The sequence below is a fragment of the Buteo buteo genome, chromosome 6, assembly GCF_964188355.1.
Source record: "Buteo buteo chromosome 6, bButBut1.hap1.1, whole genome shotgun sequence".
NCBI classification, from domain to species: domain Eukaryota; kingdom Metazoa; phylum Chordata; class Aves; order Accipitriformes; family Accipitridae; genus Buteo; species Buteo buteo.
Genome location: NC_134176.1, coordinates 43,716,193 through 43,734,901, shown reverse-complemented (window position 1 = coordinate 43,734,901; position 18,709 = coordinate 43,716,193). Strand labels below are relative to the sequence as shown.

Sequence of the window (18,709 nt, the reverse complement as noted above, 5' to 3'; positions counted from 1 at the left end):
AGTTGTCCTGTAGGTCTTGCATCCTCAAAAGGAAAAGAATGTGTTTACGTGACTGGATCACTGAAAATGTAACTCAAAAGCCAAACTTCTGACCAGGTGGGGAAAGTGAAAGATGACTCCTTGATGATTGCTTTAGTTAAAAAGAAAAGCAGCAAAGTGCTCAGTCTTTTACCCGTTATAGCACATTGGAACTCAGTGACTGCTGGAGGAAGGAAGGAGGTCTCCCTTCTGCTGCTAGCCCAGTGCTCCTGCTGCTTAAGCTTGTGCTTGGTGCTCCCCAGACCCGTCTGTGAATCACTTCAACTTTCTGCGGAGTGTGACGCCCCCTCACCCCCTACTCCCTCCAGAAAGAGCGGGGACTGCTGGTGGTAGGACTCAACAGCTGGAAGAGAACATAAAGGAGAGCGCCTTGGTCAGATAGATTAGCTGCTTGTGGGAGTGTTCCAGCTGCAGGATAAATTAAGTGAAAGGGGAGAAACTGGAGGTAGAACTATAAACTCTGAGCAGAACTGGGATTTACTTAAACCTCTTGATGTACTGTTAGTGTAGTCTTTCCTTGTGTATGCTTGAAGAACTATCATTCAGTTAGCAGGTTTCATGGACCCACTGAGGGAAGAGCTTTACTGAAAGTACGGCATCTGGTTTTGAAAGAGCTTTATAAATATGGAAGTATAAAAGATTACCTGTTGTTGTAAGGTGCCCTACCATATAATCACTAATCACAATTCATCTGCATTTTTTAATGTTTGCTTATTATTACGTGTCTGGTATTTGTGGGAAGGTAACATCAGTAGAAGCTTGTGTAGCTAATCTCCATAAATCTGTCACTGCAAATCTCCTTGTTGCTACTTGTGATTCTTAGCCTGTGATGCTTTAAACTGAAAGTCCTTGTGATTGCAGGGCTTGTCTTTTTTTCATTGTAAATGCATGTTAAATTTCTTTGTTCAACAAATTTTCGCATTTTGGTTTTCTATTCCTTTTAAAATGCATTGTGTAATTGTGTCCGTTTCCTGTCTGTTGCAAGCAAGTTGCCCTTCATCAAAGTACGTCTAACATGGATTTATTCCCTTAACTGATACTCCTTTTAAGTAGTTTTCACTATACTTTGTAACCATGGAAATAGTGTACAGATAATATTTATAAGGTAGAAGGAAAAACAGGGTGTCTAGTGGGACCCCTGCTGTTCTGAAATCTCTTCAGCAAAAAAAAAAAAAAGTCCAGACTCTTGGGACTCTGTATAAATGTAATAGGAAGTCTTCTGTAATGCAGAATGCTTTTCTAGACTATACGTATTCACTTTAAATAAATTAGTTCATACATTCCTGTTGGATAGTCCTTTAAAAATTCTTATTCTTTCTCCTCGGTTCTCTCAGCTGTGTAATCACAAAACTTTGCTCTTTATTGAAATGCTAGATTTAAGAAAACTCTAATTGATTTGCAGTCACTCTGTGCTAACACTGAAACTGAAAGCTTGTTTTTGCTTGCTGGTGCTGTTCTTAAATGCTTATATTTTGGACTAGCACTTTCACTGTTTCCTCTCTAAAACCTGCAAGAATGAGCAAAATACGTGGTTAGTTTGAGTTGTGTATACTTCGTTTATCCTGCCTCCCTTCTCCAGGAGCCGAATCTTTATGTTCCTTAACTGCTGAGGATGGGGGGGGGATTGGTTTGTTTTGTTTAATTTTATTCCTCATCTTTAGTGTTCTGCTCTTTTAACTTTTTTTCACTTGTTTGGCATTTCCCCCTGCTGGCAGATTGAGTTAATAGCACTTTTTTTCTGCTGTGGAAATGGAAGGCTGTAGTTGTCCTTGAATGTCACTGTTTTGTGGTTGAGGCGTTGGCTGCTTTTCTGATTGTTTTGTCCTCTGAACGTCTCTGGTGGATAGATAAAATTCAAAGAAGAGTTTGTACAAGCAGGGGATGTGCACATACCTGAAGTTCTCCCCATCAGAAGTGCAGTAGCACTTCCAGTGATAGAGATACCTCTAGTTTTGCATTTCATGCCTGCAGTCTTGCAGCACTGCCCAGATCATCTTCTTTTGTACTCTGGACCTCTTTCCAAAACTCTTAAGGTGCTTCTGCCTCACTAACGCATCATTCCCGCAAGCCAGTTCTTTCCAAGATAAAGTAGATTGCTAGAAGGGGAAAAATAGTTTGGCACTCAGTATGAGATTTCTTCTCATGTTTAAAAGAATAAAACAAGAAACCAGAGATCCCTCCATTCTTAATGGAATTTGAGGGGAAAAATACTTTTATCAGTACTGGAGTAGACTTTTCTTAATTTTTTTTTTTGTTCTTTGATCTTCAGTTGTTAAATCAGTTACTGGGGTTTATGGTGTGTGTTCTTTCTAGGAAGTAGTCTTCTCTCCTCATCGCAACTCCTTCTCCTCCATCTCCTTTTTCCCCAAATAGTCCTCTGTCTCTGAAGTATGAAAGGAAGGCAGAAACTTCTCAGTGACTGGAAGAAATTTACAACACACCTTAAGAACAGTAGAGGTTTAATAAACTGATTTTTCTAGGCATGTTGTTAAAAAAACAACAACAACAAACAAAAAAACAAAACAAACACCACGACCCCCCCAAACAAAAAACCAAACACAACCCCAAAAAACCAACCTCCAAATAACTTCCCTTTGAATTTCTGATTAATTTTGTGACAAAACAGTGGGCTAATACAGCCAAGAGGGGACAACTCCTTCTGTTTTCTATTGACCTTCCACCTTTTTTTCCCTCCCAGCTGTGTGTATACTTTGTAAATAAGTTGAAAATAATAAAACTGGAATTTTTCCTTTTTAAAGACTTATAGATTAACTGACTCTTTTGAAGTTTAATTGGTAAACTTTGTTTTCTAAAAAAAACCCAAACCAACAAACAAAAAAAACCCCCACAACCAAAACAAAAACCCAACAAATTTCCAGCAACTTTATGGAATATGGCAGAATGCAGGAAGAATTTTTTGAAACAAGTGCTGAACTCTGCCTTCCACTGATTTATATCTTTACATCATGTAAATCTTTCAATTTTTGTAAAAAAATTCCCTAGCTCCCTGCTTCAAATATGAAACTTTGCTGTTGCACTGTTAGTGAAGCATAAGCTTATGGACACAATTAGCACTGGGGGTTCCTCTTAGTGTATGTATAGGTAAATGGTCCTTCTAAATAACACAGTAATTCACTAAAAAGTTCAGGTCATCTAGCTTTTCACATGAGCAGGAATTTAACTGTGCTGCATAGAAGTTGGTTTTGTGCTTATCTAAAAACTGGTGAATGGTTAACTCACTGAGCAAAGTGAGGCTTAGTGTTCTTGTTCATACTTCTCTGTCTGCAGTACCAGAACTTTTCAATGCTGTAAAACATCCCCATACACTGGTTTCTGGGTACAAAAAACAGAATTGTACTGATGGTAATTTTATGAATATTAGAAGGGGTTAGATGGGGAATATGCTGAGCCCCTGGTATCAAGTCAGGAAGAACTTCTGCCAGGCTTACTAATGGTCATAGGTTAGACAGACTTTCTGTAACTTTCTAGTTTTGGGGGGGTTGGGGGGTGGTTGGTTGGTTTGGTTTTTTGGTTTTTTGTTTTGTTTTTGTTTGTTTGTTTTTAATCTGTTTCCCTGAATGCCTTATTTATTGTATGGAAGGAAACAGAAAAGCAGGGAATTTAGTTTGTTGTGGGTTGGTTTTGGTTTGTTGGTTTTGTTTTTTGTTGTTGTTGTTTTGTGCTTTTTTTTTTTAATGGCAGCACCTTTCTCTTTTTCCTTTAGGAGGATGGAAGGTGTATGTGTGTGAGAAGTGGGAGGATGAGTGTTTTGTTTTAAAGATGGCTTAAATGGTTAGTCCTTGGTGAGTTAAATTACTTGAACTTTTTCCCTTTCAAGTGTAAGTGGCTTTAGGACATGCTTCTCTGATTCAAGAAATAGACTAAGACTGTTCAAAGAAGAGGGTTTTGTGGAGGGGTAGAAAGTGCAAAGCTGAATACCTTAAATCTGCTCAGGTGAGAGAGGTGATCCTGAGATTTTAAAACATACTTGTGCTAACTTTCCACTAGGCTAAATGTGGTTTTTCATTTTGCTAGAGAGTGTGATCTCATCCCCACCCCCTAGATGCCAGGAAAGACTGCGTTCAGGAAGAGTTACTAATGCCTGTCAGAGCTGTAGTGAATAGGACAAGCAGAGCTAAGAGGGTAGTCTTCATCTGCTCACGTGTGTTTGACTGCCATGGCAAGTTTTGGTTGATACTTTAAAAATCAGCTTGTGAAGTGGTTTTGCCTTTACAATAGAGATGGTCTTTTAGCTGTAATGAGTCTTTTAGCTCATTTTCTGTATGTTAAATATAGTACTGTTTCTGCGAAGATGAATGATGGTGTCGCACGCTTCCATTTAAACTTAGTTTGATGGTTTTATAAACTGTTGTAGAGAAGGTGAAGCAGTCTATCCCCAAATGAAATCAGCTTCTCGTGTCTTAAACTCCAAACTGCATCTGTTTCATGGCTAATCGTAGCAGCAGAAGGATCTCAGGGGCAGAACTGAAGGTCCTTGGCCATTTTAGTGGGAGTTGTCTACCAGTATTGTGTGGGGATAGGGAGGAGGAAGAGAGAGAAGTTACAAAGGAGTTGTGCAGACAGACAAACTGGAAAGCATGGCTAGTACACTTCAGTGCAGTCTCACTTATCTTGGGCAATCCTGTTGGTCCGTCTACCACCTGCCTGGCACGTGTTGCTGGGGCTGACTGGGAGTTTTCCCAGCTGCAGCACAATGGCAAGATCAGATTCCCTACATTAGCACACAGGAGGCTTGTTTTTAGTCATGGAAGCGACAGCATCGGCGGTGCTAACGATGGTCATTGAAACGTGAGCCTTATAATAATGTAATTTGAAATAGCTTGTATACCTCTGTCTGGGCTGTGTTTGGTCTGTCTTTTTCTTGAAACTGCAGAAATCCTGTCCTCTTAAGGAATATAAGTTGTTTCATTTCTGCCTTGAAAATCACGTGAAGTAACTGTTAAGACTTGTTTTCCTAGAAAATACTGAGAGTCCTTTCTATATACAGGATGCCTTTCAAATATAGGAAGGACAGCTGTTACTTTGAGGAGTTCACATCTAAAGACAGAGGTCCAGAGAAAACTTTTAATCCCTTCTGTGTGCAGTGTATTTTGTACCAAAAAAATACTGATTTATAATTTTTGAATGCTTTATCTTTAATATTGTCAACCAATGCTCTGAAGTGTCAAAGAATGTCAGGCTTACAATTGCCTGTGCACAATTAGTCCTTTTTCATCTGAGTGCATCCTGTGCATTGAACAAGACCAAGGTCCTATTGGCAAAAAGTAAAAATTACATAATTAAATATTGTAATGTGATCTGCACATAAAAAGTTCCTGATTAAAGTTACGTGGTCTAACAGTAAATGTGTGCTAGCTTCTAGAGTTAGGAAAAATGCTAACAAAAAATGGCTAAACGTGACTTCATTTCTCCCATTTTTTCCAAATGAGTCTCTGGTTACAGTAGCATAAGCTTTATTGTGTAACTTAAAGGTAATAATAAGTATCTGGCTGATGTAACCAAACATCTTAATATACAGATACTTAGCATTTAAATAGTCTTAAACTTTCAGGTGCTGTATGCTAAAATGTTTAACCACCATGTGTAGTTCTTCTGATGTCCTCAGGGGCTACCAAGCCTTAAACATAGGAGTTCCGTGTTTGAGGTCTTCGTTTTCATAATGGTCCCATGAAATGAGTAACTTTTCGCCTTATTTACAAACTTAGACAAAAAGTTTAAAGTTGATCTGCAGAATATGATTGTTTTGGTAATGGTGGTGTATTTTTCCTGACATATGTTGTATAGAGCCATTGAAAAGGTTAAGAGCCTTTATCTGGGGCGTGGGGGATATTACTACTTTAAGTGTATGTATATATCAAACTACCCTTCCTGTTAGTAACACTGACATCACATTCTTAACAATCAATCTCACTAAGAAAAATGTATTTCTAAAACTTTGATGTTTTATTTGGTTAATGCTAATTTTAATTGCTTTTTGGTTTTAGCTTGTAGTGCAGAAATATGACTCCTATAGCTGGGGTTTTAAAGAACCCCAAATATTGTAGAACATACTGTAATAATTGGAGAGCTAGCCATGCAGACTCATATCTCAGGGAGCTTACAGCATGTGTTTCTAGAGCCTTCAAAAGGCAACCTCAGTAAAATGAATAGCTGAGGTTTTGTGATACATTTCTATTTGCTGAAGTTTTTCTAAGAAACCCTGCAAAATGCTAAACTCTTCAGACTTCTCTATTGATATGAGTGATTGTGAGCTGTCTAATCTTAACTTTCTAATGTGTTTTGTAGTGAGAGTGAGAAGGGCAGTGTGAGTTTGTCTATGTATTCTTGCTGTGAACAAGAAATAATCTCTTTTCATCTATAGAGTGGATTTTATCTGTTACCTTTTTCATTAATACTATTCTGGATTGGTTCACAGTAGCCAGAAATGCAGAGAATTGTCAAGAACCACAGCTACAGATTTAGTTGTCATTAACTGTTCTCTACTATAAAAAGAGCAATGAAGAATGCAAGTCTGTTTAAGATGCTTGGACTTACAATCTTGGATGTTTGTTCTTCATGTCTCTGTCTCGATTCCCTATCTAAGAAAACTTGCCTGTATCAGGCACAAGGTTTTCTGTGGCTCTTGTTAGTGTGCTGCTTATGAGGAAACCAATTCTTTATTTTTTGTAGAGCTTAGATGTTGAATTAAAAAAGCATGCAAACTGAAAACTCAGAATGAAATTTTTCAACTGATACTTCATTCTTTAAGCTTGTCCTCTCTGCTAAATGAGGCAGAGATGCCAGTAAAAATGCTATACTTGCATGAGGGCAGAATTAACATATTTTGTATTTCCAAAGGCTTGACTTTCAAACATTAACCTGTTCTAAACACTTAAGAAAAAGCCTGTAGTAAATTATGTAGAGAAGAGGATGCAAATGTATTTCCATTTCCTGTCTAGGTCCTCTCTAAGTGACTTCTCCAAGGCAACACAGCAAATCACTCAGTCACGATTAAACTCCTAGTGTTCCTAAGTTTGTTGTTGGGAGCCCCTGGGTTCTCAGCCTCGGGTTGCGGCCCTTCAGCGTGGTTAAATGCAATCCAAAGGTTTGTAACTGTGCAGCTTTTTTTTCTGCACAGTTCAGTCTTGATGAAGCTAGGGTCCTGCTATGGAGGCAAGTCTCTGTGTAGGGGTGGGAGGAAGGAAAGAACAGTTACTCATGCTGTCATTATCAAGTGACAGTTTTCTCTTCAGTTTGAGTGTACTTGTGCTACAAGTAAATTGATGCTTTTCTTTTTTGAATAAAAATCATGCTCTTTTATTCTAAGACTGTATTTGCAGATGTGTAGTACTGACCATTTTGTTTAGCTTTCCAGAGTCAGTCATCTACAGCAGTGAGATTTTTTAAATTATTGTTATTTTTTATTAATGGCATGGAGATTAGTTGTAGTCGCTTGTTGAAGAGGGATGGCTAGTGCTTGAAAGATGAAAGAGCTTCCTCTATAGATTTTTGGAGCAATTAAATAACTGATTGATAGTGGGAGGTGAAGGTGAAAACTCATGTTTTAATATCAAAGAAACAACCAGAGTTTGAGAATCACACTCTATCTCTTCAGCACCCTCAACAATAAGGGTATTTCAAATTCTGTAGCATCCAGAGCAAATACACTTAATTTGACTATAGCCTCAAAACAGTCCATACTCCCCAGTTCATAACCTACCATATTAGCAGTTGGATGTTATTTAAACTAACCTGAAACTGCTCTAAAATTAATTTAACAACTAACCTTCCGTAATATTGTTCAAAATGCACCATAAAATAAGAGACTAGGAGAGCGACAATACTTACAGTCACTACCAGCAGTAGGCTTCCTGTTTTCTTTCCTGTTCTTGGTGTGCATCAGCACCCTGGTTCTACTGGTTAGTAAATGTAAACTCCTCCACTTGTGCTGGTCTCCAGTGAGTGAGAGCTGATTATGTGGCTTTCTGCTGCTGTATCTATAAGGCTGGGGCTTAAACTTCACCTCTGTGATGACTTGTGTGTGGATAGAAACATATCTGCGAAGATCTTGTTAGCTGTGGAGTTGAAGCTTAAAATATGCTAATATTCTAGTATTTTACTAGAAAATTGGAGTATTTTGGAGGCTTTTTTTAGCATCAGGCAAAGTAATTGAGCAAATGTTATCATTTATATTTTAGCTATCTTTTTAGGACTCTGACTCACAAGATTTTTATGATTCGTATGAGCATGATTTAAGAGGTACTACCTTGCTCCACTGCTAAATGTTGTTCTCCCATGACACAGGCAGTGTAATGGGCAGTGTATCTTCTTGGCCTCCACAGTTCATGACCTAGCATATTAGCTTAAACTGCCATTGATTTCAGTTTACATTAGTACTCTGGGATTTGAGCTCTAGTGACTGTGCTGACACACCACCTGCTCTACCATCTTTGTTGTGTTGGTATAACCTCTAGCAGAGGTGGTGGGCAAAGGTCTGGGGTGGGTAACCTTGTCATATTTGGCTGTGGCAACTGACAGGGCTTGTGATTTAGATGTTAATAAATGTGATGGAGAGGAGGTATTTCCCCCCAGGGGAGGGGGACACAGGCCTTGAACAGAACTAAGAAAGCTTGTACCTGTAATCTCTTCTTCCCGTAGTGACAACAATAGTTTGTATTTTAATCCAGATTAGAATTGTAGGTCTCCTTGGCTTTCCCTGCCATGTCAAACAGATTTTCTTTCTAAGTAGTATTTTATAGTTAGCTTCAGCATTTAAAAAAAAAAAAAGCCAAAACCCAAATGCCCCAAAACAAAAAAAACAAACAAACAAAAAAACCCTCCCCCAAATGCAAATAACTCCCCCCCTAACCTGGCAACTTTCCACATCTTTGAATTGTCCTTTTCTGTTTCAAACTGTAGTTAAGCTGTTTGTAATTATCTTTTTTCTGTTGTTTTTCATTTGTAGGAGGAGGTGGAGAGCTGAAGGGAATAACTTTCTCAAAACTGGTAAGTACTTCCTCCCAAGGCTAAGATGGTTTACCTAAGAATAGATGACATGAAGACCTGGCATCCATTCCTGGAAAAGTTTAGTGTTTACTGAAAGCGAAATCCTATCTGTTCTTATATTCAGAAATTAAATCTGAAAAGTGAATGTTACTGATGGAAGCCCCAGTCCTATAAATAAAATCACTGTAGGGCTGAGATTTGGGCCCAAGGGTCTGTAAGTACAGCAGACATTTAAATTCATCTACTAAAAAATAATAATGTTAAATTTTTATTCTGTGTAATGTGAAAAACAAATTTATTTGAAGGGATTTTTGGCACAGAAAGACTTCTGTCTAAAATTAAGCTATTCAGAGTCCTTCCATACATGCAGAAGGCATTAATGGCTTTTGTGTGGGTCCTACCTTTGTTTTTATCTTGTCCGCTGTGTTTCTAGTGTAGTTTCCAAAATAGCCATAGTTTAAATAGCTTTGTGATATTTTAGATGTTCTGATGTGGATTGTATTTAATTGAGATAATAATAGAGAAGTGTTTATGCACTTATGTGATTATTGTAGAGTTTAAGGTTTCATTCAGTCTCTGAATATTTATACAGTATATAAACATCTACTACCTTAACTGCAGTGCATTGGGGTACTTAGATCTGAGTATGAAATTTTAAGTCTTGAAGCAACCGCGTAAGATATAAGGGATTATTTGTAACAAATGCATGCCAGCAAGAAATTAAATAGAGGGTTGCTGCTTCCCAATGGTTGAAATCAATCCAAGGAATGGCAAATTTACCTCTTGCTCTCAGTGTTCTTTCTGGCTGAGGCTTGGAAGTATGTCTGGATGTACAAGAGATGCATGTACTCCACAATCCTTTGCATTCCTTTTGGAAAATCACTGATTCTCGCATTGAACAAGGCATTTGCATGTTTTCCTTTAAAAACTAATGGGATGAAGGATATTTGCAGACCAACCCATCCATGCAATTTCAATCATCTACAGGCTTTTTAATTAAAATAATTCCACTGTCATAAGAGTAAAATGGAAAATGCAGTATGTTTTGTGATTAATCCAGGAATGGTTTTATACGTCTTCGGATGTGGTATTCTAGGTAGTTTATAATGCCACTGGACTTAAGTTTTTAAATCTTCCCTTGAAGTTCAGTCTAAAAGAATAGATGTTCAAAAATACTCAAGATTTTTGCACTCATAAAATGTGTGTGAGTACTTGCTTATATAGTTCTGTACCTGCTTTCAAAGGAAATATTAGCAATATTTAACCAGCTGCCCTCATAGATATTTCTAGACATTATTCTACGTAAAACAGAAAAATACAGTCTAGGATTTGTTGGATGTAAGGAATGATAACTTTTTTTTTAAATTAACATTGGAGAAGTGTTTAAGGTACTCCAGAGGAATTTTGGACAGGGATAACTTTGGATAGTTATTCCTGTTTGGGAAGGAAAGCTACAAGTGCATGTTCTAGAGTGTTTCAGTTCTAGAGGGGTACAACCAAATAACAACTTGTATATATTTCGTATTCAGAAATCAGCAACTTGACCACATTTTTAAATGAACATCTTATTTAATGTGTCCTCCCACCCCACCAATGATTTGAATGCTTAGAACACTTCAGAACCTTGTAATAAATTCTGTGCTGTCCTTTGCCTGTTTCCTTGTCTTTAAGGTGGTGGTGATGCATGCCTCAGCTGGGCTGGCATGCCAAATATATGGTATCTTATTTGTAATTTAACAAAGTTCTCATAATTGCTTATCCTGGTTCTTTTTTACCAAGGAGAACACTGGTGCTGCTAGCTGATCAATACAGCAGCTGGCAGAGGTGATTGCAAGGGATCATTCTTCACTGTGTGGCCTTCACTGATGAAGCAGTGTTAGTTTCTCTCTCCTTACATGTCAGACACTTAGTTTTTGAAGAGGAGGTTGTTCCCTATGTTTAAAATGTGCTTCAGTATAACTTTGCTGGCAGAAGGTAACTGGAAGTAAATGATACTGCGAAGTGAGTTTCTCTGAGGCTATAATGGGAATGCTGGAGGAGGGGAAGTAGGAAGGAGTCAAGAGTTAGAAAACCTACCAAAAATAAAAAAAAAAAATAAAGATCAAAAGTTTGTTAATCTCTTTTGCCTTTTCTTGGAAGCTTCAGTCTTATGAATTGAAATTAATTCCTCCAGGATGTTATAGTATGGCACCTGTTTCAAATTTATATATATGGAAGGAATAAATTCTGAGGAATCGTAAAATCTGCTAACTTTTTAAATTATAATGAAAGAAAAATCTGAAATTGTAACATATTTTGGGGTGGAACTGAATGATTGGTATGTTACTAGAATTGTTTTGGGTTTTTTACTTTTCACAATATGTGTTTGTCAATACAACAATGGATTACATTAGTTCATATCTACACCCCTGTAAACATGGCTAGGCTGAGCAACCACTTGCTTCTGCAAAGCACTAACACTTTTTTCTTAAACCTCTTAACTATTAATTTTGAAAAATCCTTCTAGCTGTTCAAGGCATCTATGCAATTAGGTTGGATTAGTTTTTATGAACCATTGATACTACAATTTCTATCTGTCAAATTAAGGTGTGCATTAACAGTAGTTGCTCAATCTTTGTTGTTTTGTTGTTGTTTTTTTTTAACGCAAGTACAGTGTTATTTTTCCCATGAACTAGTACTGGGCTTTACAGTCACATATATTAAAGTTAAGGATATTGTTCACATTCTCAACTGAGATAACTGTCTCTTCTGCTGTTTTGCACTTAACTTTAAAGTTAATACATAGTTACAGAGTGATACTAGCTATTCATCATAAGTGCCTTCTCATTCATTGAAGACACACTGAAAAAGAAACTATGGCCATATCTGCCTGTATCTCTACCCCGAAATCGCATTTCCAAGGCTTATGAAAGACTTTTTACATCTGCAGTGGGTTCCAGTTTTCATTAGCCAGTCTCCCACGTGGTTTTCTGAAGCATGGTTTCTTTTGAAACTGCAATGGTAGGGACTTAATGCAGGCTATAGTTGTTCTTGTCAGTGAGTGGAAGTAATAATCCAGGATTCTGTTTTCTCATTACTGTTTGTGGTAATAGAACAGGGAACTATATGTAATTTCCATGTATCCCTTGATACAAATTACAATTTTATAGAGAGTAGTGCTGCAAAGGCAGCTGTTTTCGCTCATCTGTGTCACATGTGGGAGAGGCCCTTGCAGAAGGTCATTTCATGTGTTGACTAGAAACTCTGATCAGGCCTTTGTTATTTAAATAAGTAACTTTAAGCTAACAGCAGACAGCACTGACAAAGAATGAATTTAAATATAATGCTTTTTAAGACCCCTTTATAATCTTCTCTTTTTATAACATGTTTCTGTTTGGAAAGAGAAACAATTAATTTAAATAAACAAAACAAAACCAACCCCCAACCTCTTTATTTTCAGGAGTTCACAAACTTGTCCAGCACTTCAGTTTACTGTAGTGAGACAACTTTAAAATAAAATTCTGTAACTTATGGGAATTATTCTCTTTTTACAGCCTACATGTCTAATCTAAACTGTCAATATCCTTTTGAAAACAATGAAGTCTCATTATGAAGGCCTCTGAGTTGGCTACAATACCTGTGCAATAATTGTGAGCAATTTTCAAAAAATAAAAAAATAGGAACTATTTTAACACTCCAGCAATTCTTTAATATGGGGTGTCTGCATGGAAAAGTGACTGGAAAGATTGTTATATAACGTTTTCCAATGGCTTTTTATGTGTATAGATAGATTTATAGATGTTTTTATACAGGTTCCATTGTGATTTAAGCATATGGGATAGACAGGAATCTTAATCCTGTTTCAGAAGCTGATACTTTCAAGGCTTTTATAAGTATAGCTGATAATGCTTTTCTATGTCAGAGGTTGGGGGCATTAGTTTGTAGTACAAGTGAAGATGGTAAACTCATACTCTTGTTCTAGAAGTAGAATTCCAGGATTAAAAGGATTTTAAAATTAATGGCTTTGAAAAAGTCTTGTGCTGCGTTATATCAATCTTGTGTTCCTTCAAAATAGGTTTCAACTGAAATGAGTAACTCAGCACAAACTTTAGGCAGTGGGTTATTGGTATATTAATGTTGTTCTGTCAACTTGCATGCAGACCATCCCATCTAAGAACAGCTCGATAGTATCATGGAAGTATGTTAATGCAGTACGTTGTTTAACAACTTACTGCTGTTTGGGTTACAGAATTTTAGTCTCCAGAATATTTTCTCATCTACACAGATTTTTAAAACATTCCCGGTGGTTAAATTTTCTATTTAATATGCAACAGCAATAGGATATTGGTAGGAAATAGCTGCCTGCAGACTAAGATAAGGGGCAAGTATGTCAACTTTGGGATATGTGGGAAGTAACAAATTTGGCTTAACGACTCTAAGGCAGGCATTTTGTACAGCCTGCAGACTTCTTATGTTCGAAAGATTGTTTGTGTTTAGGCTGGAAAGCTGCAGTTGAATGTAGTTCACTACTGAATTCCTGCTCTGTTGTAATCTCCTTTTTTCAAATTGGCTTCTGTTGTTCACTAACAAAACCAAAACCTTTCTTTTTCTGTAGCACTGGTGTTAAAGAGGAAACCAGAAACTAAAGGCACTAGAATCAGCAAAGACACTTCTAGAGAAAGTGGAGAAGGTAGAGAATGGAGCTGCAGACTCTACAGGAGGCTCTGAAAGTGGAAATTCAGGTTCACCAGGTAATTTGTATTCTTTCATGCTTTATACTTTCAAGTAATAGCAGCATTAGTATTGCTGATAGTATTACTACTAATGGTAGCATTAAGTAATAGCTCTACAACTATAGTAATAATTGTTTTATAAGCTTGAAACTACTCCAGAATTTTATACTCTGCATTTTGACCCCACCACCTGTTGTTTTTTAGAAAAATCTACATATCAGGCTGTGGGTGGGGATTTTTTTTTTAAATTTTTTTTTAATATTTTGTAGCAGTGATAAAAACATTCTGAAAACTCTTAAGTTCAGCAACTTCTGTCTGGAAGGTTTTTCTGACGTTCTGAAGCCAACTTCAGTATTCAGTTGGCAATGGAAGAATACAGTGGAGGAACTTTCAGGCAAAATGTGTATGGTGCTGCATAGTCTCATCTGGTTCTTCTCTTCTGGAGTGACTTCGTTTAGTACCTTCTAAACTTACATAGTTTTGCTAACCAAAACCTTGTAGTGCATGGGCTCAGAAATTCTTACACGTTGGGTCTTTTTACTGGTGGCCTGTCCGATACTATATGGCAGTAGAGTTGCAGTTTGCAATTCTGTTACATACAAATGAGAAATATTAAAAATAATAATAATAAAACTTAATTTAGTAAATGTAAGAGGACATATGCATATTAATTCTTGGAACAAAATTGTTACAGCCATAAACAGAGTAGCTGCCAACTTAAAATGTTAAATTTATCAGTGAGACCTTTTCTAAAGACAGTTCTCCAAGTATTTCTGCTGGATGTCTGAAACACGCAACTGTTACACAGTGGATTCAAGAAATATGTGATAGGTTACACTGATCAGTGTAACCTATCAATACAAAATTTGGAAAACGTTTCCAAATAACCTGGTGACTTGTTTAGACAAGTGTTCTAGATGACTTGTTCAGGAGTTGCTGCAATGATGAGCATAGTGCAGGAACTTGAATGGGTGGATTAGTAAAATGAAGCTATGTCTGCTTTAACAAAATATAACTTTCAGCTAGGGAAAAAAAGCTTGAAAAAGCTAAAGATTAATTTCCAGAACTACATACAAGTATTTTGCTCTCCTCAGAAACTGCAAGGCCCTTGCATTCAAAACTTCAATGAAGTTTTGTTATGGGGGTAAGGAAATTCAGAAATTACCCATGGCATTTTGCTGCAGAAATTAAAATGTTTAAGGCCAGTGAGTATTTTTTTCCAAGTATTATCTGCTCTATGGTGATCAGAGCACTAGTCATACTTGTGTTTGTATAACAGCATTTACTACTTGTGTGTATCTTCATTCCCCTTTATGCCTAAACTAACCAAAAATTTTAAGACTGCAAATTTTGAATAATCTTTAGCATATGTTCATAATTATGATGAATAGGGATGGAGACTGGAAAATGCCCCAAAAGACTTTTTTTTTTTAACAACTTCAAGGTTTTTTGACCCTGTTTGCTTTTAGCTTTGTCCAATCTTCATTAAAAGTGAGCTCTGCACTGAAGTCAACTTTAATTAAATTTGAGTTTAGTTGGTGAAGCTAGTCAAGCCATTGTATCAGAAGGTTGTCTTGTTTTCTTCAAGATACTGTATATTCTCATAATTAAGGCTAAGAACAAGTCTAAATGTTTACAGTGGAAAATAACACTTGTAGCAACATGTTGGGTGCTTCCGTAAACTTCTCTTGAACTGTGTGCGGGTGGTTACTGCTGTGCTTGTCAAATGGCCACTGATAGAAATGAAACTTGTTTTTGGCACAAAAAGAAAGAAATCTTCAAATGAAATGCTTGAACTGTATTGTGTATCTTTGAATTTTGTAACTTAGAGATACAATATATCCCTTCTTTCGGCAGTGCTCAGGATTTGTGGAGAATTGTCTCACTTGTTATCTTTTACTTATGTAGTATTTCTTTTTCTGAGGACTCTCTGAAAAAGCTTGCCAGCACTCATACAGTCAGAGTTTATCATGCCCTTGTAAGTGGTGGACAGGTGTCTAATGAGCATACAAAGTTCAGCTCTGCACTGTGAGCAAAGTCTCCCAGCTTCCTCATGCAGTGTGTTACCTGTGACTGCTTACATAGCTGTAGAAAGTGATGCTCAGTATGACTATTTTTGTTAGTAGAATAGCTCCTTGTTTTCTGCCTATTCCAGTTTACCTCCAGAACTCTGTCCGAAGCTTTGATGCTGCTGCTTTGGCAAAGTGTATCTTAAACTACCAGTAAGGACCCAAAGGAGGTGTTTAGTTCTTTAGAAAAAGCTACTTTTTTTTGTTTCGTTTTGATGATTGAAGAATCCTCCATACCTGAAGTCTGACCAGGTCGCTTGTTTTATCAGGGTACAACTTGAATATTCAAGTATCTTCCATGTCAAAGCTATATTGCTTGTCCTGAGAAGAGATGCATCAAATCTAAGTAGTTCATTCTGCTACTGTGTTGACTTAATTAAGGTTATTTTGAAACAGTCTGCTCTTCATAGTTTTGATCACAAGAGGTGTTAAGGGAGTTATATTTAGCTATTCTCACAGAAGGGTTGGGTTTTATGGATGACTCCTCGAGCTGATGCATAGAAAGAACCTAAAACATCCTTTTCTTTCTCTCATTTTGTAGCAAAAAGATCAGTAGGTTTTAAAATATCTTAAATTTAGCTTGCATTTGGGGTCAGTGCAGAAGAACATTATTTTTTTTCTTATGATTGGATGACACAGTATTGTGTGATCCATAAATTTAGCAATACTTTACGAACAGTTTACAGTCACTGACTGTATTGTCTTATGACTGAGTCTGTACAAGCACTTTGCATAAAAACTAACAGATTTATTGCTTGTCAAACTCCAATGTGGCAGAAAGCACCAAGGAAAAATAAGCTAAGCATGTAAGCAAAAGGGTAACATAGCACCTTAGCTCCTGTGATACTGAATGGCAGCATGACGAAACAATAATATTTAGTGTAGATAAATGCCAAGTGATGCACTTTGGAAAAACAGTCCTCGTTTTACATCTGCAATAGCAGGCTGTGAATTAGCTATTAGTGCTGCTGAAGGAGTTCTTGCAGTACAGAGTACTTGAATGTTGCATGCAGTTTTAAACTTTGTCTCCAGATGATAGAGATGAACTAGAGAAGTACAGGGAAGGGTGTTAAGAGTGAGCAAAGCAATGGAATGATTCGTGCATGAGGAGACTTCCAGTCTGAAGAAGCGATGACTGATGGAGGAATATGTGGTGTGGAAAAAATGTAGAAAGAAGATAAATAGAGAAACAGTCATAGAATATCTCGAGTTGGAAGGGACCCGTAAGGATCATCAAGTCCAACTTGCAGCTCCTCTTGACTCGAGTCAAGGCTCATTTTCCATAATCTTATTTGCCCTTCATGCTTGCATTATCAGGAGGCAGATTCAAAAGAAAAAGAAGGTCCTTTTATGTAAAAGTCTTGTAGTTTAACTTTGGAACTTATTGTCACAGAATCTTGAGTGTTTTCCTGAGTTCAAAAAGTAATTAAGGCAGATTAATGGAAGAAAAAAGTGTGTTACTAGCTATTAAACGTAAGACATAATCTTTGAAAACATCAGAGATGTAAAATTCTGAAAGATGGGATATAACACTATGCTTGTCCAGCATAGACATGCTGATACCTCTGTTTGCTATTGGCTAGTACTGGAAAGAAAATGCAGCAGGTAAACCTGTGGTCTGATGCAGGATTATCTTTGTTTATGGTTGTTTTTTTTTAATTAATACCATTTTTAGGATGTGAAATAAAATAAACTTATAAAGATAATTAGGTGACAAAATCTGAATTCTCTGACTGGTATCAATGCAGGCAGAATGAAACATATATTTTTCTTGCTTGCTTTGCCTTTCTGTTTCTCAGTCCTTTTCCTGATTCTGATGAGGAAATGGGGAAGAAAGTACAGACTTTACATTGTTATTTGCATGTGTGGAAAGGACATGGCAATGTGATGAATAAACGAGGCTGTAACCAAAAAAGAAATTGGGAATTTTTGGTTTGCATTGCTTCATTCTGGGCTCTGGTTTTCTTTGGTGACAGCCTGGTAACTTCTTCCTTGCTTAGCAATAGACAGCATTCTCCTGCAGCTGCCAGGAGGAAGAATAGTGAATGGTAACTATCTGTCTGCTTTCCCTTGGATGTGGAGGGCATCTCTTCTACAATGATCTCAATCTCTCTCTGAGGGAGAAAAGTGGCAAAGATACTTGTGAACATGGGTCTTCCATGTGGCACCAGCCAAGCCAACACACTGGCGGACCCTTAGTACTTGAAACATTCTGCTCTTGAATATACAGACAGCTTTTGTGCCTGCAGTGGTTATCAGCGATTTGTGTTTCTTGTGACTGCAAGCAAAGGCGGCAGCAGTTCTAGAGGAGACACAGCTATTAAATTATCTTACCCAGCTGGCTGAAATTGTCTTTAAAAGGCATCACTTGTTCAAGAGCTGTTTAAGAGAAGGAGCAAAAGTGGTGGCTTAGTGCAGTGGTTTTACTATATTAATAAGAATGGGTTTGAAAATTATATAATACTGGATTCCAGGCCTTGCTATTGAAATGCTGGAAACTGAATATTTTGCTTTTACAAACGTTCTTCAAAAATGTTGAATTTTAAACTGTTCAACAAGATCTGTAATGAAAATCTTCATTGTATTGTTGCATCTTTTTTCTCTCTAGAAATTGGTTGCCCAAATGAAGCAAGATCCGCAGGTAAGTATTTATTTTTATATTGCATTATTTACCTTAAGAATACAGGAAATAACAGTGCATGAAGCTTGAGAATTTTAGCTATTTCTTGATCATGTTCTTGCCTGCTAACACAGTGTTTAGAAGAAAACCATTATGAACAAATCTTTAAACAATGACTGTTGGATAGTTTAAAAAAAACAAAACAAAAAAACCCTATTCCTTTATGGAGCTTTTTGCCTTGTATTCTTAATAGTTTAAATCGG

The 18,709-nt window shown here is 37.0% G+C and overlaps 1 protein-coding gene across 7 annotated transcripts in view; it reads left to right on the top strand.

The window, feature by feature from the left end:
• Positions 1–18,709, top strand: part of PHF21A (PHD finger protein 21A) — a 135,543-nt gene that overhangs the window by 23,477 nt on the left and 93,357 nt on the right. For all 7 annotated transcript variants that reach the window (XM_075030764.1, XM_075030766.1, XM_075030765.1 and 4 more), the window contains exons 2-4: positions 9,005–9,045; positions 13,640–13,775; positions 18,435–18,467. In XM_075030764.1, coding sequence (XP_074886865.1) covers positions 13,722–13,775; positions 18,435–18,467 — 87 coding nt within the window. In that variant the 5' untranslated portion in view covers positions 9,005–9,045; positions 13,640–13,721. The remainder of the gene's footprint in view (positions 1–9,004; positions 9,046–13,639; positions 13,776–18,434; positions 18,468–18,709) is intronic.